The sequence below is a fragment of the Parus major genome, chromosome 7 (assembly GCF_001522545.3).
Source record: "Parus major isolate Abel chromosome 7, Parus_major1.1, whole genome shotgun sequence".
Taxonomy (NCBI): Eukaryota; Metazoa; Chordata; class Aves; order Passeriformes; family Paridae; genus Parus; species Parus major.
The window spans coordinates 18,593,687-18,615,504 of NC_031776.1; the positions used below are offsets into that span (position 1 = coordinate 18,593,687).

Sequence of the window (21,818 nt, forward strand, 5' to 3'; positions counted from 1 at the left end):
GAGAAACCCTGAGACACCACTGAAATTTACTGATTCCTTTCTGTAGCTTTATAAATTTAGTGGAAAAGTACTGTTGATTTCTTAAAGTATATATTATCTCTGTTCGCTGACAAGCTTTATTGTGCTGAAAGCTGTGTGCAGCTGAAAACACATTAAAATGCTGCTTGTCTTCTACAGAGCACATAAGGCTATGGTAATACTAACAGAGTTTTTAGTAACCCTTCAAACTTCTGTAATAATGATAAAACATATATACTTCATAAGCTAAAGCTATAAAATGAACTGAAAATGGAGATGAATTAGAGATGTGTTTTTCTGAGAAAAAAAAATAAAATCATAAAGAGCTGCAAGGATTAATCACAATATTCAAGATAAGGCTGAGTCACATAACCTTGGGGTAAAAAAAGCAAACCAACATTAGATTTGATCTGTATAGACAAAATTAGATCCATCTGCTTGCCACATTTGTAGATTTGTGATTAGACAGTACAAGCACAGCCCTGCTCTGGCACTAAACCTAGGCATGTTGAGATTCCTATTTGCAGGATCAGTGAAACTTCTTCAAAGATTAATGTCTGAATTTAAGTAAGTTATATTCCTAAAGAGGAACCAATCTTGTAGCTGTTCTTAACATCTTAGAACATACACATTTCTCATTTTAACTTTCCTTTCAATCTGTTAGGCTGTTTAAAAATATTCACATTTCGGTTATCAAATATTCGTTGCTATAGGTTTAATTTACTGTGTATATTCCATGCTTCAGAAAGCTATCCTTAGAAAATTTTATCTCTTTTTGATTCCTCAAATTTCTCTTAGTTCTCTGTTCATGTCTAGCAGTCTACAATACCAGACCTGGCCAAAAGTATGAAAGACCCAAAGCACTTCTTAAGAAAACTTCAGTATTTCAGCTCTTAGGACTGGGTTCACAAGGATGGATGTTTTAATTGACCAGTGGCAAGGCCCGAAGATTTTCAGCAATTAATTGGTTTCTCAGTGCTGTGAGAGAATGTTTTTGAGTGAGGTAGTGCCATTTTATCCTTGGGGAGCTGGCTAAATTAGCTTTGTCAAAATGCCTCATTCAGTCAGCTACTCAATTCCAGCCAAAACTAGCTGAGTGGCTGGCTGTGGTATTTGCAGTAAGCTGACAATGAGAAGAGGATGCCTCCTTCTAGTCTGTGCTACCCACTAGTGACAACTCTCCCATCTCTTTGGCCCTCAATTCCGTGTCCCTTGCCACTATCCCTGGGAGGAGCCTGCAGCTGGCTCCATGCAGCCCAGTGCTGTTTGAACAGAAGTGCCCTGGCTTCGTATCATATTGGGAATATTTATCTACTGCAACACTGTTAAATAACCCAATAAATTTCATCCTAGAAACCCACCATTGACTGCATGTCAGAAGATGGCTACAAGCTGGATAAAGTACGAGGTGAAATTGAATTTCATAATGTAACATTCCATTATCCATCTAGACCAGACGTAAAGGTAATTATTCATCACCCATCCTTTGAACACAATTATTGTAAACAAGCAAAATATCTTGGTTCCTCCAGCAATTTCTAGATTTTCAGTAGAGATTGTTTTCCAGAAGCCCAGACTCTTTGTTTAAAAGTAGACTGAATAATTCTTTCATTAAGGTGTTCTTCTGCTTACTGTTTGGCTTATTTTACCATTCTGACATATCCATTGCCACATCCAAATATTCCTTCTGAATACTGAATGTATGTTCCTGCTGAACATGAACTCCAAGTAACTTCAGGCAAATTCACCTGTGTACAGCTTCTCTTAAAATCAATGATGCCCTTGTATCAATATGTTCAAGGTAGAAGACAAAGATGTAAATTGAATGGTGCAAGGATATTTTATAAAACTCTTCGATTACTCTGGGGATGCGTCATGTGACTCGTTAAAATGCTAGGAAAGGGACAGGAGTGTAGGCTGTATATCCCACTCTTTCTTTACTCCTGTATTTGAATTGACAAATTCTCCTTGGAAAAGCATATGAGCATACTTAGTGGACATATAAGCATACTTATTGGACAAGCATGTAAGTGCTATTACACATGTATCAGATTTTTCTACAGAATTTCATGACTACATTCTTAATATTTGTGCTTTAACATACATTCACAATACACGGTGTTCTTTAAAGGGAATATAATTTACTAAGTCCTCTAGTGTCATTAACTTGACTAGTTCTTAATGATGATCAACAGGAACAATGAAAAGTCAAAATCTGCCTGCCTGTAGAAATGAGTGCTCTGCATTTACAGTCTTCAAACTGTATATGTGACTTGCTTTATACTCTTCATAATACTTCTCTGAATTTTGTAAAATTGCTTTGAATCTTTAAGGTACAGAATATACTCTCTTGGTTGTATGACTGTGAAAGAATTAAACCAAATAGATTATGTTTCCTCTTCTTTTTTTTTTTTTTCCTATCCAGATTTTGGATAACCTTAATATGGTGATTAAAGCAGGAGAGACAACAGCTTTTGTTGGAGCTAGTGGAGCTGGAAAAAGTACAACAATACAGCTCATCCAGAGGTTCTATGACCCCACTGATGGTATGGTGAGTGTCCCAGCAGAGAATGTGTTTCTCTGGCCCCAGAAACTGAAAGAATGGCATGATTTCTTCTCCAAGGTGGGAAGGAACACTACTGACTTCCTTTCCATTTCTTTCTTCTTTTTTTTCCCAATTATTTTTCAAATGAGTGAAATGTCTTCCTGTTCATTTTTATTATAAAGCTGCTTAATAGTCTTATGAAAACAACTATGTGAAAGAGCAAACTGTTAGGAGAACATAAAAATTCAGTGCTAAATCTGTATAAAAACTATACCTATAGAAATGATAATTCAGGAGTGACAAATGTTTTCTGGAAAACACAGTATTGAACGATTAAACATTAACCTGAAAATCACTTAAGTATATGAAATTACCACTTATTAATGGCTTGGCTAAGAATATGAATTATATCTATTCAAAATCTCTTTCCATTTATGTGTTCCTATGTCAAATAGGAACTCATAATCATATACATGTTGACCTGTATTTGAATATATAAAAAGAAAAGAAACAAATTACTGTAAATAACATAATCATCACTTTCATGATTACTTTTCACCTGGTTTTAGTTGTGATGTCAAGCAGAAATGGGAAATTAAATCAAAGGGCACAACTCTAAGAGTCAATTCTACTGCCACTGCTTTTCCACCTATATCTGAAAGCTGATTTTTATGCTGGTCGTGGAAACACAGCATCACAGGCCATTCATTTCCACTGTGTGTTTCTCTGTCTCAGAAGTGGAGAGGATAACGTCCCAGATTTGTTTCTTAATTTTGTGTCCATGTTCTAATTGTAGATTACCCTGGATGGCCATGACATTCGTTCCCTGAATATCCAGTGGCTGCGCTCTCAGATTGGCATAGTTGAACAAGAGCCAGTGCTCTTTGCCACCACGATTGCAGAGAACATTCGCTACGGGCGGGATGAGGCTACCATGGAAGACATAATCAAAGCAGCCAAACAGGCCAATGCTTACAATTTCATCATGGACTTACCACAGGTATGCTCTGCCTTAGAAAGTGTTTGGCAGAATTTGATAAGAAAAAAGACTCTTTTTGTCCTTTTGTCCCTCCTAGCCTGCAGCAATTGGAAGGGCAGAAGATTAACACAGATAGGAGGCAACAACCTCTCCTTTGACTACAGTTATTTAGGTCTTACTACTTGTATGCCACCAAGTTACAAAAGCAAATACCCGCACCACTTTTCCCCCCCACCCCAAAGTACAACCCTTACTTCACCTGTCTGTGCTGATGCTCACAACCTCACCTCCTTGTATGAGCTCTGTACGCCAGCTGGAGGTTCCTTTTTCTCCAGTTTCTTCCCTAATGATGACAGGGCTTCAATCATTCCTCCTTACAAAGCCCAAATTGGATAGTATCGAGCTCTCTCCTTCTCTAAAATGTTATTTTGCCAAATAGCTTCTGAAAATGACATGTTACAACAGTGAATGTTATTGACATGATTCAAGTACCATTAACTAATATTACTGCATTGTCTTTATCCTCCATTGATGCATTTCCAGGCTTCCAGGAAACTATTCACTGAAAGGCTGTTTAAAGCCCCCTATTTATTTCATGGAAATGAAGGAATAAAAAAGATTTAGCTCTAAGAGAATATAATTATCCTGTCTCTCAATATGCCAGGCTTTATGTGTTTATTTAATTCCCTACCTGAAGCCAATACCACCAAGAGTATGGTATCCATGAATCACAGACACAGTGCTCATGGAGTCACAGGTCATCAGCAGACAAGGCCAGCTCTGGGAAAAGTTTGCTTGTGAGTCATCTGATGGAGAGTGGGTGGGTGATTCCTCTCTATTTCAGCTTTTGCTGATACAGCTGTTTTGAGCTGAACCAGAACATCTCACCTTTTTAATCAATGCATACTTTTGGTGTGGAGTTGAAAACCTGGTTCAGGCAAAATGATCTTGTACATTATGAAGAAAGTTATTTCACCTGCTGGTATTTGAATCTGCTGCATTAACAATGTTTTTGTTTAAAGTCTACTTCAAGGACAAATCTGAGACATTTTACCAATACCTTCAACAGAACATTAGCAGGCCTTTTTCTGTTCAGTTTAATTTTCACTTTTTTCCTTCACACAGAAATTTGACACTCATGTTGGAGAGGGTGGAAGCCAAATGAGTGGAGGTCAAAAACAGAGGATAGCTATTGCTCGAGCTTTGGTAAGAAACCCCAAAATCCTGCTCCTGGATATGGCTACGTCAGCGCTGGATAATGAAAGCGAAGCGATTGTCCAAGAAGCACTTCATAAGGTTTGCTATAGTATAGCAAAAATCAGACTTGAAAGGGCAGAAATTATTTGCAATGTGCTCTGAAGAGGGTGCTACTGAATCGCAACAAATCAGTGAGAAGTGTTTCCTAATAACTGTTTCACAAGTATAAGTAGAACCTCAGCATTATGGACTGAGGAAATTTTTCTTACATTGGGACACCAGCAGAAACCTATAGCTCCCTTTGCCCAGAAACACATGCTTCTCTGTGGATGGAGCTTAAGTCAAAGTGAGCTGAACCCACTAGAAGGACTCCAGTTAATTTGATGAGCCTTTAGATTGCACAGCTCATTGCCAGCATTTCAGTGTGCTGTGCTGGGAGTGGAGCTGTTGTTATCTCCTTCAGGCTCGCCTCGGCCGCACCGCCATCTCCATCGCTCACCGCCTGTCAACCATCAAAGCCGCCGATGTCATCGTCGGGTTTGAGCACGGCAGGGCCGTAGAGAGAGGCACTCACGAGGAACTCTTGCAGAGGAAAGGGGTTTATTTCATGTTGGTGACCTTACAAAGCAAAGGAGACAAAGCACCTAACAAAGAAGAAACAGAAAGTAAGCATTTTGTTTCCTTTCATAAAATCATGTAAAATACCACAAAATACAGATTTTTTGTTTTGTTTTGTTTTAATAAGGGCTAGTAGCTGCTTTTTTTCTTCTGCTTTTAAGGCTGAATTTTATAATTCATAGAAGTAATACATTGATAGCCCTTGCCAAAAGTGGTTTTGCTGCATATGCATTGAAAGATCTTCCTAATATAAATCTGCCCTGAAACATTAGTTCTGACCTGCAATATCCATCATTTTATAGCTTCACTGAATGCCAAAAGTCCAGTTCTGCTGCATTTGGAATTCAGGCACATTACAGATTATGCTGAAGTCATACTATTAATTTTGCTAGAGGAATATTTGAATCAAAGCTTCAGGAAATTAAGGTCTAATAGAATGATCTGTTATATTTTTGTGAAGCATATATTGGATTTGACTATCTTGAAATAAGAGAACAATTGCAGGCTTAAAAGAGGTTAAAAGGCTTTAGCAGCCACATCCAAAGTGAGATGGTCTTTGGGTTAATATTCAGTTAACTTCTCCACATCAAATATAAATATAAAACTTGTAAAACATGTAGGTTGAGTAGCAAGGTTATATTACACCCCTTGCCTTCTACAAAGTATTCCATTTTTAACGTAGAGACTATGCACTTCTTTGCAGAGCCACAGTGTACTTAGGTTGTATTCAATTTTAGCACTAACTGCAGAGCTCTATATACTGTATTTTACAGCAGCAGAGAATAATGTGGTAGAGCCAAATCTTGAGAATGTCCAGTCATTCAGCAGGGGAAGCTATCAGGCCAGTTTGCGGTGAGTCTTAAAAATGGTTGAAAATCTCAATGTTTCCAGACAATTTTCAATGTTTCTACATCATCCCACTTTTCCAAAATCCCAACAGGGCAATAAATCACTTTTCTGGGTGCTGTGTAAAAGAGGGTGGAAAGGCTGCAAGCATTTTACTGAGATATAGTTCTCTTGGAAAGAAATAGCTCAAGTAATTATGTTACTGATTGAAGTCCATGGAGCAAGGCTCTTAATTTTGGTCCTTTCTGTCTATGGCACCTTCTCTCCAATTTTGATCTGCTCCGTTAATGTTCTAGTTTTGCTATTACTAACATACAGCCTTAGTTGTAATATCTAATGCACTTTTAGTCCAGTCATTTGAAAAACTACTTGCTGTGCAATTGAGAAATCAATGTAATCTACAAAGACATTTTTATTACGGCTTCTACTTGATGAAAGTGAAAGCATTTTACAGCCAGACCCTCTTGTAGCTAGACAGTTATTTTTATTTCCAGGCAAACCCATGTCAGGCATGTGCAAATGAATCCATCTCCTACATTACAGAGTTATGTTTTGTCAGAGAGAGAGTGGTTTGTTTCAGCATCCTGTTTTGCTGGACTGAATTACTGGCAGTGGTAACTGTGATTTGACTCAGTGTCTTAACAACTTGTGCAAATGTAGTAGGACACACCAGGGCTTTACTTAACAAATACACAGTACATGGTCCATCTAAGACCATGTCTGAGTGGTGTGATTAGAATATGATTTTGAAAATTTTTTGTCCCAGTTGGTGAGATGTTTTCTTCCCAAGAAGTTAAGAGAACTTATTCAAGAAAGAAAAAGCCTGTGGGATTCCTATGCATTGCTTCAATGCATTCTGATTTAGTTGATATGAAAACTGTACCTGCTTTGCAAGCAATTATTTTTTTTATTAAGCTGTGAAGAACAGGCCATTTCTCTTCTCCTTGCAGAGCTTCACTTCGGCAGCGCTCAAGATCCCAGCTCTCTAATGTGGTCCCTGACCCTCCACTGTCTATTGGAGGAGATCCTGCAGAGTCTACCTATCTTACGCCTTCTCATGGAGAAGATGATGGAAAAGCAAAAGAGGTCAGGTCCAATAGTTTGTTATGAAATTTTCAACTGAGTAGGTTATATTACTCATCAATGATCACCTGGTAGCTATGTGCTTGTAGCTTAGGAGTTCTTGGCAGGTACATCTTGGCTTGATCCTTTTCTCTCCTTAAACAAAGCCACAGCTTCAATTCTTATCTCTGTGTAAACCCTAGGCTGCATTTTGATGGCTGTTTTGATTATTGGTCCATATAAAATTTATAGCAGAAGATTTTGCTGTTTGCTCTCCACCTGTTGGTAAAGTGGTATATGTTGTAGATTTAGTTGAGAAACATACATTCATAAAAGCTGAATTAAGTGACGAAAAGCAAACTGCTCAGTCTGTGAAATGTAATTAATGGGCACTCAGTGATACAAATGGCACTGTTTCTTGTTCAGTAAAGAATAAATTCACTTTCCTCTAAAAATCATCTGGAGACTTGAGCAGAGAGACACCCTCACTGCAACCTAACCCAGAATCCTTTCGCTGTCAGTGTCCTCATGCAATCAACTGGCATAGAAAATAAAGGCCAGCATGCCTTAAAATGACACAGAATATGCAGGAATACGCACAGTGGCTTTCCAAAGTACCTATGAAGCTCCCTGCATCAATTTGCATGGCGGCACTTGCTCAGTGCAGAGAGTAGCAGATAGAAGTTACCCTTCTTGCTACTGCCAAGCTTATTCTGTGGATAAATAGAGGGCTTGAGTGCTGTCACTCTGGCACCAGCTCAGAAAAAAGAGAAAATACAAGATGTTTCCACCCACTCCTCCCTGAATATTTCCAAAAGATAGGTCTTCACAGTGTCTCTTTTGTCTGGCTGTTTCTGGTCATATGAACTGGGGGAGAGGAGCAGGGCTGAGCACATTAAGTGTTGCAAAAATTCTGCACAAATCAAACTGCAGGATAAGTTATAATTTGATGACGAGTATTCTGCCCTTTATGGGCATAATTATGGGAATTCAGCATATAGTCTGAGGATGTCTCACAGAAGGGAGGCATAATTACCATGTAAAAAGCCCGAATCCAGCTATCACTCTGAAATCCCTCGTTTTAATTATATCACATACCTGTTAATTTGATGCAGTCTGATCAATGGGGTCACTCACAATACTTAAAAATAATATTTAAGAGATTGAATGAGTGACAGAAAAAGCTGCTTGTAAGGAGGGAATTTAGGTTTTGGCACTGGGTATTTCATCACGCCTTGTCTGGAGACAGCTGAAAGGGAATAGCCTGGGTTTCAGTGGCAGAAAATGTTAAACTGGTTGTAAACAACCTCTGCATATGGAACAATTAGAGCTGCAAAATGTATGAATCTCTCTCTTTCTCCCCAGGGATGGTAAAGGTTGTTGTTTATTTAACCTTTTTGTTAAGTAAACCTGACTTATTAGGGCCACAAAAGAGCACCAGACAGTAACCTCTCTGCCCCTCCTGTCTAAAGCTAGAGCAGCTGTTTGGGCCACCCAGTTTAAGAAACTAGGCTAACTATTTTATGTCACTGTTAAAGGGACAGCATCACGGATGGAATGCATTTACTTCAGAAATCCAACCTATTTTTTTAGGAATCTGCTGTGGAGGAAGATGCCAAGCCTGTATCATTTACCAGAATTTTGAAATACAATGCCTCTGAATGGCCATACCTGGTGCTTGGATCTCTGGCAGCTGCTGTGAATGGAGCCGTCAATCCACTCTATGCTTTGTTATTCAGTCAGATTCTTGGGGTATGTTATGATAACATTTTAAAGTGTATTTTAGCTCTGAAACAGAGGAGAGTGCCTATATGATGCACAACTTGACATGTTTTGGCAAATCTTTAGATCTCAAGATCATTAAGTAAATGGGGTTAACCTTCTTGCCTATAAACAATTAATGAGTAGACATTTCTATCACTGTCATCAAACTATCATTAGAGCTCTTTGAAGGAGTAAGCTTATCAGCACTTGTCATGTGTTCTTCATTATCTCTTTTGATCATTCTCCAGGAACTGTTGGGAAAGGGTTCCTATACTTGCATGCAGTTTATTTTAGATGAGGCAAAATATACCTCACAAGCAGGTACAGTAGAGAGAGCACATGCAAAGGTCATTCTCTGCAGAATTTTATTGCACAGACTTGGCAAGCCTTTGAGAAAGCTTTGGATCAGATCTAAACAATACTTCGCTTTTGTGTTTATGTATTTCAGGCACCTTTTTGCTGCCTGCTCCCTGCAGAACGCACAGGAAGAGGTAGACAATTATACCTGGGTTCATAGTCACCAGCAAAGAGTAGGCTTGCATCACTAGGTTTGGAAGCAGGAAGTAGGAATATGCTTTAAACCTTAACATTCACTAAAATAAACAATATTATCAAAACCCACCACCTCTCTTGAAACTTGTCAAGTTCAGCCATGAGTGTTTGTTTCTTCAAAAGCTTGTGGTGATAGAAGAAGGATTTCCCCTTTTGTATAAAAGCTTTCTGGGGAAATGCTTTCCAAGTTGCTGTGAAGCTGGAGGGCTGCCTGAAGATATTCAGTGCTGCTCTAAGTGGTTCCCAGGAAAGTGAGTACACCTCACTTTGCAGGGGGTGAGGGAGAACTCTGTTCTGGCTTTGGTTGCAGGATGGGTTTCTGCACTTGGCAATTGGGAGTCAAGAACAAACATCACACACAGCAAAACTGACATTTCTATTTATTTTTTTTCAAAGACCTTCTCCATTCTTGATGAAGAAAACCAAAAAAACCAGATCAATGGTGTCTGTGTGCTCTTTGTCTTAGTTGGAGTTGTTTCATTTTTCACACAGTTTCTACAGGTAATTGCTGTCCAATTTAGCAATACATATTTTTGGGTTTGCACCCTTTCTCAGTGGATGTCTCTTTCTGCACAGTCTTTATTTTTTCTCATGTACCCCAGGGATACACCTTTGCCAAGTCTGGTGAGCTGCTTACAAGACGGTTAAGGAAAATTGGTTTCCAGGCTATGCTCGGGCAAGACATTGGTTGGTTTGATGACCGGAAGAACAGCCCTGGTGCTTTGACTACCAGACTTGCAACAGATGCCTCACAGGTCCAAGGGGTAAGACCTGGCCCCTTATGAATCATTTTAGTATAAGCACTGATTGAAGGCCTATTTTGGCATGTTGTCACAGAAATTAGCTACCATGCAACCAGCCAGGTCAGTCTAGATCAGTTTTTGGTAAGCAAATTAAGCTATTTCTATTCAACACAGACTGCCACTGTGGAACCAACAGTAGTATATGGAATATCCTAAAAGTACAAACAAGAACTCAAAAATAAATTAAATACCAACCAACAATGGAATGGGAAGGAACACCCAGCGCAGAAGTTTGATTTTCTTTTTTATTTTCCTCTGGAGCTTTTTGCCACAATGTTAAAGTGTTTATTTCAAAAACATGTCAAAATACTATGTTAGTGACAGTCATTAATAACCATGTTTTCCAGTTTCTAGCATGGTATTGTGCATGTTGTGGCAATTTTGATCTAAACTGACAACCCACTTGAAAAACCAATCTGCAGTGCTGGCTGGTGCTCCAGCTGGGAATCCTGCAGGCAGTTTCAGTGCTCAGGAAAGTGAGACACTAACCACATGCATTGTGCTCCTTAAGCTGAGGGTTAAATCATGCTCAGCTATATACCTTCCCTATCTGAACTGATTCTTTAGAAGAAGTGAGTCAGATGCCATTTTGCTGGGCTGCAATGCAAGCAATTTTCTAGAAACAAGGAAGGAGATGTACATATCTATTTTGTTGCAAAAATTGTCATGTTTCAGCTTGACTGAAGATTGTATATTAGTTTTAAAAAACTATTAACAGGGGTTTTAGAGAAGGTTTCCAAAACCCCTGTCAGCAGCAAAATCTAGAATCAGAGAAACCTGCTGCAAACCTCACAGGCACTTACAGGGTATCTTTTAATTGAAATAAATAAACTTGTAAACCTCTGACTGAACCATTTAATAGCCTCCTATGGGACATCTTTGTTCAAAGCACAGCAGTGAGGCACAGTCATCCAAACCAGAGCTTGCAGGGGGTGAGGGAGACCAGAGCTACCTGAGCAGCAGAGCCCTGCACCTTTCACTGCCTGACACAGACCTTGCTGCAGGTCAGGGGAGAGATGATGAGCATTTTGTGCTGCCAAGCTCATACCCTGCAAACGAGTTTGACTGGAAATCATCAAGGATATCAAATGTACATTCTTATTCTAATACACAGCAATATAGGCTCCTATTTAGGGTGCTGTTTACTGCTATGAAAGACAATTACTTTTGAGTAAATAAATCAAGTCTATTAGAAAGACTAGCGTTGTTGAAGTACATAAGGAGCAGACAAATGCATTCAATGATGTCAAAGCTGTATTTAATTTTTTTCCTTAATAAAGGGATAGGCTGAAATACAACTTAGTTTCATCCCTTTTCAGTGATGTTACTGATTTTAGCACAGCTGAGGCTTTGTTGTTAATAGTTAAGTTATAAAATGGTCCTGTTGATTATTTATGTCTACATGGATAAATGTAGAGGCTAAACAATATATTCAGATGAGTGATTCTCCAGAGAACCAAGGCAACAGATTTCAATAGTTGAATTATCTTTCTCACAATCAGTCTCACAATACTGAACATTTGCAGTTCTTCTCTTGATCCAATTAATTTGAAACAGTATATGCAGACTGGCTAAATTTTAGTGCTGTCAGTACCTGTTAGTGCCTTATGTTATTTTCATTTACAGTTTTCTAGAGTTTTATAGGAAGATCTGTTTTATTTGTTTTTGAAGTACAACTCAATCATGCTTGTTTCTTTTCTTCAAAGGCAACTGGATCGCAGATAGGAATGATTGTCAATTCCTTTACTAATATTGGGGTGGCCATGATTATTTCCTTCTACTTCAGCTGGAAACTGAGTTTGGTAATAATGTGTTTCTTGCCATTTTTGGCTTTATCTGGAGCTGTGCAGGCTAAAATGCTGACAGGATTTGCCTCACAGGACAAGAAAGCACTGGAAGCTACTGGACGGGTAATGCTGTTTAAAGACTTATTTATATTTGCAGTCACGGGTAGATGAAAAAACATTCCTAAGGGACTATCAGTAATTCAAATGTCATGAAACTGGCAATGTTTTGTGAATAAGCTGCAATATTTCAGGTTGTTAAACCATTGAAACAACACTGGGAACTCCCTGACTGCAAATGCACTTGCTGCATGGAATGTGACTGACCTTGCAAAAGTTATTGGACTGAAGTGGTAGACACAAATCTCTCAGCAGTCCGGTTCACCTTTGTTGAGTTTTATTTAAACACTCATTTGCTGATGCCTTGTGCTTAAACTGTCCTCAGAAAGCAGTGATACTTGTTCACCTAGAAATGCTTCCAGCTAAGAATCTGGCACTGAACCACAAATCAGTATGTGGATTTTAGAGAGGACAGTAGTTCCTTTGGTGGGGTGTACCAGCTTAAGAATTAATCTCTTAGCCCTTCCCGTCTTAAGAATTAGGACCTGACCAATTACCCACAACCAGAATGGTTAATTATTTACAAAAGTTTTAAATCAAAATACTTGACAAGAGAAAATTCACTAATGAGTCAAGGCAACAGCCCTTACTCAGTAGAACAACCTAGAGGCTGTGACGAAGAAGACACTCAATGCTTCAGCAGTTTTGGTGATGATTGATTGTGTCTGGTGCTATTTTCTAATTTGTTTGCCAGCACTGCATCCAAATGCTAAAAGCACCATGTTCTTCCAAAGTGATTGCTCATCAGCCATGCTAAACATGGAAAAAGTCTGCACAATCCAATTCACAGTACCTATTATCTGCTCCTTCACAATGAATGATAATGTAAGACATTGACTCAATTTTGGCCAGGAGAAAAAAAAACCCTGAAATTTAATTTCTGATTGTCTACATTCAGATCTTTTCCTACATGCTGAAAACATTCATAAGCTATAATACCACACCTGCTTCCCAAAGGAATCTGTTACATTATGAATCTACTATCAAAGTCCAAGCAAACTACAGAATTTTAAAACAATTTAAATATTGTTAATTTTTATTAATTGTTAATTGATATTAAAAGGGTGAAATTAGGACCAAACAAGCTGTCAATTTACTACAGTAGATGAAATTGTGATACAATTTTTTGGGGACATAAACCCAAATTTTGTTTGGCAATAAATTACAATATGAAGCCCACAATTAATAGAATTTCCACACAATTTTCTGTAAGGATTATCTCATAATTTCCTGTGTTGCATTTTTCTATGTGCATAGGCAAGCACTTGCTTACTCTTTGCCTGTGTACACAGTAAAAATCTTGGAAATTGTGTCACTGAAGAGTTGTATGTTCCATCTCATCAGCCTTTTAGACATCAGGCAGGGAGGGTGAGCAGGTGAGGAAAGTTAGTAAATTCAAGTGGGTTCAGTTTATGAAACTGATGTTGGAGAAGCCTTCTATTTTAACTCGTTTTCTGACTATTGCTAAAAGTAACACAAAACAGTTGAAATAAACATATTTAATTAATAAATCCATGCAACCAAGGGAGTTCCTAAAACAATCTTTTGTGAGCGTCACATTTATTCACATTATGTGAAATAAGTCACAAGTCTGATTCCCTAAGAATGCTTACAGTAGTAGGTCCAGTGGAGCAGGCAGAGCATTGCTCTTGAGGAAATCAATAGGTAATTACTTGTAGTAGAGGTTCTCTTTAGGCTGTCTGATGTTTGGGTCAGTCTGTATCATGTCTGAATGAATTTATATATTGCATCAGTGTCCTGAGTTTGTGAAAGAATCATGCACTTGTGAGACCACACTCTACTTTTCCAAGTAAAAATTAGGGGCTTTTACCCTTTTTTTTTTTTTTCCTCCTTCAGATTGCCAGTGAAGCTCTCTCTAACATCAGAACAGTAGCTGGGATAGGAAAAGAGAAAATGTTTATCAACAATTTTGAGAAGCACCTAGATATGCCCTACAGAGCTGCAGTCAAAAAAGCACATGTGTACGGAATCTGCTTTGGCTTTGCCCAGAGCATTGTGTTCATCGCCAACTCTGTCTCTTACCGATATGGGGGGTTTCTCGTTGACACTGAAGGACTCCATTACAGCTTTGTGTTCAGGTGAGAGCCTGTCCAGAGCCACAAACAGCCTCTAAAAGTTCTGGACTCAGTGTGGTGTTCAGTTTCCTGATGGCTTCCCAAGAATGACTGTGTCCACCTTCCCCACAGGGTGATCTCTGCTATTGTCACCAGTGGAACTGCTTTGGGGAAAGCGTCTTCCTATACCCCAAATTATGCCAAAGCCAAAACATCTGCTGCACGCTTTTTTCAACTGGTTGATCGGCTTCCTAAAATCAGTGTTTACAGTGAAAAAGGGGAAAAATGGGTAAGAGTGGAGATGGGTCATTTGCAATGTCAGTCAGCTAACTACAGGCATGGATGTTGCACTAATGATTTAGGAGTCAGTGAGGATCGATGTAACAAGGAGGTTATGCTGACTGTAAAATTTTTATTTGTCTTTGCTGTTTTGGAAGCAAGCTCTGTACTAGACAGAAAGAGTAAGATAAAGTCAGCCATCAGGAATTTGTCAGTGTAAATCTCCTGTAAATTGGAATGGAACAGATTTGGATGACTCACAGAACAGCAAGCTCTTATTTCCTGCTTTATAGTTCACTACAAACCTGACTATTGCTGTTTTATAATGGATGTTTTTCCATTCATGTCAAACTAGTGGGGGGTGCTCATGAGGAGGCAAAGAATTGTTGAGTCAGGCAAAATGAAAATTCTCAGTTTCTGATGACTGAAAAGTCAGACACAGAAAATTCAAATTATTTATTTTATACACAATGTCTATATTAAAATGAAAAATGTGCCCATTTGCAAAGCAATGCCATTTCTAATTTATGCCTCTGACCATTGCCATGCAGGGAAGCATAAGCAGAGAAATAGTGTTATGACTAATAGATTCACCTCTAGGACAGCTACTCCAGTAATGTCTTTTTCCCTTTTCCTGAGATAATTTCTGAAGTACAAATGTCATATTTTAAGCAAAAGATGCAAGAAGAGTTGTCTTGCACTTTACAATTCAGGGTTGAGCTCGAGCTCACTGTAACATCTTTCTCCTTTTTCTATTCACCAGGATGATTTCAAGGGAAGCATTGAATTCCTTAACTGTAAATTCACATACCCTTCTCGGCCTGATATTCAGGTCCTGAAAGGACTCTCTATATCTGTTAAGCCTGGACAAACTTTGGCATTTGTTGGAAGTAGTGGCTGTGGCAAGAGCACCAGCGTCCAACTTCTGGAGCGTTTCTATGACCCTGAGAAAGGAAGTGTGGTAAGCAAACAAAATGTGGTTTCTGTGCTCTGGTTTTCAGAAATGCTACAAGCGCCTTCTGCTTGTGTTCTACTGTGCAGTCTAGCAGTAGTGGCTCATATATGTGCAGTTTGAGGCTTCATCTCCTTCTTAAAAGGACAGATGTGACTGTTTTGACAGTTCCCAAGTATTATATCAGACATATTCAGACAAGATCAGAGAACTACATGCCTCAGGAGCAGTCTCATACATTATGTAGGCCATAGGCATTTGCCTTGGTAGCTTCTTTATGAAACATACACATGTGTGCTGTACATTTCAAGAACACAAGCAAAAACAAGTCTGAATGGAACAACAAAGAGTCTGGGACTTGTCTACATTTAACTTCCAGCTATTCAATTACTGATAGCTTAAAAAGCTTTTCTATGTTTTCTTAACATAAATACTTACCCATCTAAACTGATTTTTCTTTCTCTGGGAAAAATCTGTGTGGTGATCACTATGTTAGGAGGCAATAAAGCATGTGTCTAACCTTAAGCAAGTAAACAGTTCACCAGGACTTAGATTGTGTAGTGCAAATTGTCTAGTGAAGTTTGTGGTATGGATCAAAGCCATACCACAAAATACACATCATGCACAAAGGAGTCAGAGATAAGCAATTCAACCTATCACTTTTAATCAGTTGTGTTTGTGTTTTAATGATATGGTTAAATAATTTAGTTTTGCTGGAAACTATTTGGGTATTGCAAACTGTTGTTTTGTAATGATGTTTCAACTTTTCTCCCATTTCCCTTGTAGTTAATAGATGGACATGACTCTAAGAACGTAAATGTGCAGTTTCTTAGATCAAAAATTGGAATAGTGTCACAGGAACCTGTGCTATTTGACTGCAGCATTGCTGATAATATCAAATATGGCAGCAATACAAAAGAGACGACGATGGAAAAAGTCATAGAAGCAGCCCAGAAGGCTCAGCTGCATGATTTTGTCATGTCTCTGCCTAACGTAAGTACCCATGAGGCCTTGGCTGCTCAGTGTTCATTGCAGCAGGAGCTGCACCAAAACCAGTTAAAGTTGCTACACACATGCACCTTTTTATGTCCTTTTACAGCTTCACAGCTGTAAAAGCTGTGAAGTAGGAGAAGAGGGTGCTGTGACCATTTGTTGTGTTCCTTAGAGTCTGAGTCCCTGCTGAATTCTTACACAGTAGGCAAATACATAAATCCTGTTTCCAGCTGTGAGAGATTTGCCTTGTGAGTAGGATATGATACTTGGACAAAAATATTTGAAGCTGGCTGCTTATGTACACTTAAGTATTTAAATACACTGAAATAATATAAATGTGAAAAGAACGTATAAGGTATGCATACAATTTAGGCACCCAAACAAAGCACTTCCCTAGAAATCCCTTAAATCACTTTTAGCCTCTACTCACAAATGTAGGGCAGGGAGAATTCATTTGCCTCAGACAAATTAGCCAACATCTTGCCACATTGTCCAAGCCAACATTGTCCTTCCAGGTTCATCATTGTGCTGCCTGGGCCTCAGGGCCATGTGCAGACAAAGCACAGCTTGGAAACATCACCCCAAATATGTTTAATGCTGAATGTTGTTTCTGCCTTCCCAGGTTCTTCAAGTAGTCAGCAGTGCTTGGGTTTCTTGCCTCTCTCCTGCTCTTCCTTTAGGCTGTGTACTGGTATATTAACTTACACCTGAATAAAATACTCCTTTTTTATATTTTTCAGAAATATGAAACTAATGTTGGGGCTCAGGGATCCCAGCTGTCTCGTGGACAAAAACAACGCATTGCCATAGCAAGGGCCATCATACGAGACCCTAAAATTTTATTACTGGATGAAGCTACATCTGCCTTAGACACAGAGAGTGAAAAGGTAAATGCACAGTGATAATCAATAAGGGAAAGTTAACACAGTGGCCTAAAACATACAGTACCTTTTCTGTTTTATAGATATGCTAATGTACTCCACTACATGATTGTATGTTATTCCACATCATGAATTCAGCGCTTTCATCTTTCATGATCTTTCCAAGAAGTGCAGGAGGCACAACTGTAAGAAAAAGCAGCCAGCCCCGAGTGCTCTTAAACCACCTATAAGAAGCAGCACTTTTTCAGAAATGTCTGAATTGCCTGATTTCAAAGCACTCAGTTGACATTTAGCATGTCAGCAGAGTAAAGGTCTTCCTTAATTTCTACCTCAGTCTGCATTTAGCTGTCCCTTGTTTGTACTGCTGGTAAACAGAGGTCATGAGCCAGCTAAGCACATCAGTATCAGAACCCCTGATTTATTCTCACTGTCCCCTTTACAAGTATTGCACAACATAGTTAATTAATCTGAAGTAATTGGGTTCCTCCAGCTCTGAGCCCTGTTCAATTTGCACATTTTTATTCTGACACTTTTTCTGCTGCCTTTAGACTGTGCAGACTGCACTGGATAAAGCCAGAGAAGGGCGCACCTGCATCGTCATCGCCCACCGCTTGTCCACCATCCAGAACGCTGACATCATCGCTGTGATGTCACAAGGACTTGTCATTGAAAGGGGCACTCATGATGAACTGATGGCCATGGAAGGAGCCTACTGGAAGCTTGTTACTACTGGAGCCCCAATTAGCTGAATTACTGTGATTCTAAATTTGAAAGATTTCTGTAAGCAAATGTTTTGTGGTAGGTATGTGTATGTTGGTGATCCATTGTGCTACAGAGCAAGTGCTCTACAGTACAGTGAGATCTGTGGAATCCTGAATGTATGTAGCTGTCTGCATAAAGCACACTTGTCCTGCATGTGCAAGGCACTAAGCACAGGCTGATGCAGTCAGGAAGTAGCGTAGCCCAATCATAAGAGAAAAAAAACTGTGAAAGATCTTTTCTGGTGATCTGGGGAGTTGCTGCTACCTGCAGTCAGACTGGACAGTCCTGTCATGCCTCAACTAGCAATCAAGGAAAACTCTGGTATTCTGGAAACTGCCCTCTCTCTAGGTAGGCTGAATGAGTGAAAACCCCTCAAAGGATGCTGTACATCTGAAGGGATCAAAGCTGTTCTAAGGTTAGGTCTGCAGACAATTACAGCAGAGGCCCTTCCTGTGCATGCAGAAGCCCCACTCTTCACCCATTGTATCACAGATATCAGCGGTGCTGTTGTGGGGGGCTTGGCTTCCCTTGTGTGCACCTGCAGCACTGACACAGCTGTGCCCCTTCAACAAACCAGTCAGTACTTACAAAGAAGGCAGCTCCACAGAAGTAAGGAAAGTAACCAAGGTAAGGAAAAGAAGCTGGTGAGGACCATTTCCTAGCCCACCATTCTCCAGCTAACATTCATTACTCTAATCAGCCATCAAAAGGATTTTTGAATAAGAATAAATGCCTTGGTTAAATTAATGTAAAATTCTATGGTTAATCATCAGTTATTTAAACCACTTCTATTGAAATGGTGATGGATATATTCTTTTTTTCAGAAGGTAAGACAATCATGAGTGAAGGCATAATTAGCTCTTTGTATTAAATACAGTTGATAAACAGAGCAACAATATATTCAGAAATGACTAAGGTCAGGAAGGAGCTTCTTTTGGGAGAAGCTTGTATCTGTCACAGTTTATTATAAGATCTACCACAAGTTTCACTGAAATATATTATTGGTTATTGTCTGCAGCATAACAGGACTGTTTCCTTTAGTGACTGGGATCTTGGAGAAAAGCAGATAGAAAGACACCTTTGTGACCTAAATTAAACCAATAAATTGTATTTTTTTACTGGCTCTCGTGCTCTACCATTTTTTCTCTTACCTTTCAGCTAAACACATGAATATCTTGCAGCAGCCAGCAAGTATCATGTCTGTGAGAAGGTTTGCTGTTCAGGATGAAGCTTCTGAGAAGGCCAACTCAAGGACACCAGCCCCTGCCTGCACAGGAGGCTGCTGTCTCCCTGCAGGAGCACAGGTCCACAGCCCAAGCTCAGCAGTAGTGCTGCTGCTCTTCAACGTAACATCATCCTCTTTTCAGGCAGCTGGGAAACACCAAGAGCTAAATGCTGGGAAGGGTGCTAGTGCAACAGAATGCACTCACTGTGTACATAATCTACCTCCTGCCACTTTGCTCCTATATGCTGTTGACAACCAATTGATTACAAAAACCTCTGGTACCTGGGCAAAAGGATTGGATTGCAGGTGGCACTACATGGTGTGTCTGGGCATGAGCAGCAAGCCTTGATGGAATGCTCAGTGCAGAAAGTCTGGACTGGTCTTGCAGCTGCAGCTGCCTCACTGGTAAAATGTCCCAGTTCTGGGGCTTGGTGACAATATCCCTGAACCATTCCAAAGTCATTTGCTTACATCCTTCAAGCCAGACCTGAGTTACTAGTCTTGACAGTAGATGGTGTCATTTTGTGTCTCCTGCTGTATGCTTCTCTGCAAGGTACATGGCAGCTGCATTTTCCAACACCCTATTCCTCTGGGCAGATATAACCATGATACTGTTTTGGGATAGCACCAGAGATGATAGCAGCTCTGCAAATACAGCTTCTGCTCCAACTAGACTCCTCTGGGTAGGAACAGTGTGTCTGGACCCAGAGTCCTTCCACCAGAAAGGCTAAACAGGGAATAGGGATCATAAAAAGAAAAGCTGTATAGTAGCAAGAGAGTTGTGAACTGAATGTAATGACAACTTGTCAGCTAGTTTGTAAGAGGAGCAAGGGACAGCTTCACTTCATATAACTCCTGGCTCATGAGAATTTTTCTGCAGAGAGGTGGAAGTACTTTTGGAATAGCATTATTCCAATGCTATTATGGGCATCTCTATGCCAATAATTATTTGGGCATCTCTAAGTCAAGAATAAAAGGTTTCTCCTGGGATCCTACTAGTGGGAGCAAGGGGATCAGTCATACACTTTCCAACCTCTTTATTACACAGGAAAACCTTAATTCAAAAGGTTTGTGGCCCAAACTAAGCTGAGTTGTTAGCTTGTCCTGCAAGTGTGTATGTGCTGTATCTGTTCCAAATATTAACAATTTAAGCGGCTGCAAAGGCCTGGTGAAATTACAGCCTAAATGTTTAACAGTTTGAGCTTTTACTAAGGTCACACAATCTATTTAAATAAGGTCTGAACTGTAATATTCAACTGCAATAAATTTACTGAAGCCTGAGTAAGGGACATGCTGGTTTATTCACTGCAACAACTACATGCCTGGCTCCTGATTTTCAATTCTAATTCTATCAAAATATCTAGATTATATCTTGACACTTTCCTATCCCACCACTCTGGAAAAGGCTAACTCTGTTTGAAGATTTGGGAGCCCTCTTTGGAGATTCTTCAAGCAGTTATACAAGTCTCCATACCACAACACAGCTGGTCAGAAAGTGTCTTATAGCCACTGCATTATCAGTCAGTTAATTTCTGAAGTTACTAGTAAAATTAGACTAAATTTATTCAGGTTTCCCACCATTCTTTGATTTAGTAATGTTTTAATAATTGAAGAAAAATTAAGAAGTGCTTCAGACAGGAAGATGTTCTGTGTCCTTTTCCCTGAAGCACTGAAATTACAGAATGAATTAATAGGACACTCCAAGAATGTGAGTGAGAGCCCACATCTTCCTACATGTCTGTACAGAGCTTAGGATACTGCAGAATGCCATTTGTTATTCTACATTTATGGTTGTGTCTGCAACAGAAGCACCAAGATTCATTGCCAGTGCTGGGAAACAGAGACTCTCATGTGATTAGAGGCCTAGAAATGTGATCTCTACCCATAACTCCCAGTTTAAAATTGCCACTAAATCCAAATGCTGTGAGAACTTTGGACAGCTGTGCATGAAGAATCTCCTACTGCTGGCTAGGAGGAGCCAGGAACAGAACAACAGCTCAATCAACCTGCTACCATTCTGTGATGCCTCTGTAGGGCATCTCACAGGTAGGGAATAACAAAGCACAGAGCAACTTCAACACAGCTGAAATCTTTGTTATAGTTGTCTTTGTTCTTCATTATTTGTTTCTAGTCCCATTAACTTTGCTTATGGAGTCACAATTATAGAAAAGAGTGGTTTTAGGTCAGCTGCTGTGGGAAAAAAGTTCAGAGAAACATTAAAGAAGGTATCAGGAGATGCACGAAGCAGAATACTGCTCAGACTGTTAAAAGCAGATGACTAATTTTCTAAAGTCACATTAGTCTTACTAGGCTTTTAATTAAGGATGCCTGTTTCAGATTTGCTTCTGTAATTTTTATCTTGT

At 39.4% G+C, this 21,818-nt stretch overlaps 1 protein-coding gene across 6 annotated transcripts in view; it reads left to right on the plus strand.

Annotated features, from left to right (window-relative positions):
- The window catches only part of ABCB11 (ATP binding cassette subfamily B member 11), a 50,679-nt gene extending 31,326 nt beyond the window's left edge, over positions 1–19,353 (plus strand). For 4 of the 6 annotated variants that reach the window (XM_015634268.2, XM_015634269.2, XM_015634267.2 and 1 more), the window contains 17 exons: positions 1,372–1,482; positions 2,444–2,569; positions 3,360–3,563; positions 4,668–4,838; positions 5,203–5,404; positions 6,131–6,209; positions 7,154–7,289; positions 8,859–9,017; positions 9,978–10,082; positions 10,184–10,345; positions 12,091–12,294; positions 14,146–14,387; positions 14,496–14,652; positions 15,406–15,603; positions 16,381–16,587; positions 17,328–17,474; positions 18,017–19,353. In XM_015634268.2, coding sequence (XP_015489754.1) covers positions 1,372–1,482; positions 2,444–2,569; positions 3,360–3,563; positions 4,668–4,838; positions 5,203–5,404; positions 6,131–6,209; positions 7,154–7,289; positions 8,859–9,017; positions 9,978–10,082; positions 10,184–10,345; positions 12,091–12,294; positions 14,146–14,387; positions 14,496–14,652; positions 15,406–15,603; positions 16,381–16,587; positions 17,328–17,474; positions 18,017–18,217 — 2,811 coding nt within the window. In that variant the 3' untranslated portion in view covers positions 18,218–19,353. Of the gene's footprint in view, positions 1–1,371; positions 1,483–2,443; positions 2,570–3,359; positions 3,564–4,667; positions 4,839–5,202; positions 5,405–6,130; positions 6,210–7,153; positions 7,290–8,858; positions 9,018–9,477; positions 9,935–9,977; positions 10,083–10,183; positions 10,346–12,090; positions 12,295–14,145; positions 14,388–14,495; positions 14,653–15,405; positions 15,604–16,380; positions 16,588–17,327; positions 17,475–18,016 lie in introns of those variants that run through there. The other 2 variants (XM_033516176.1, XM_033516177.1) reach the window with 2 other exon arrangements.
- Positions 19,354–21,818: the final 2,465 nt, after the last annotated feature.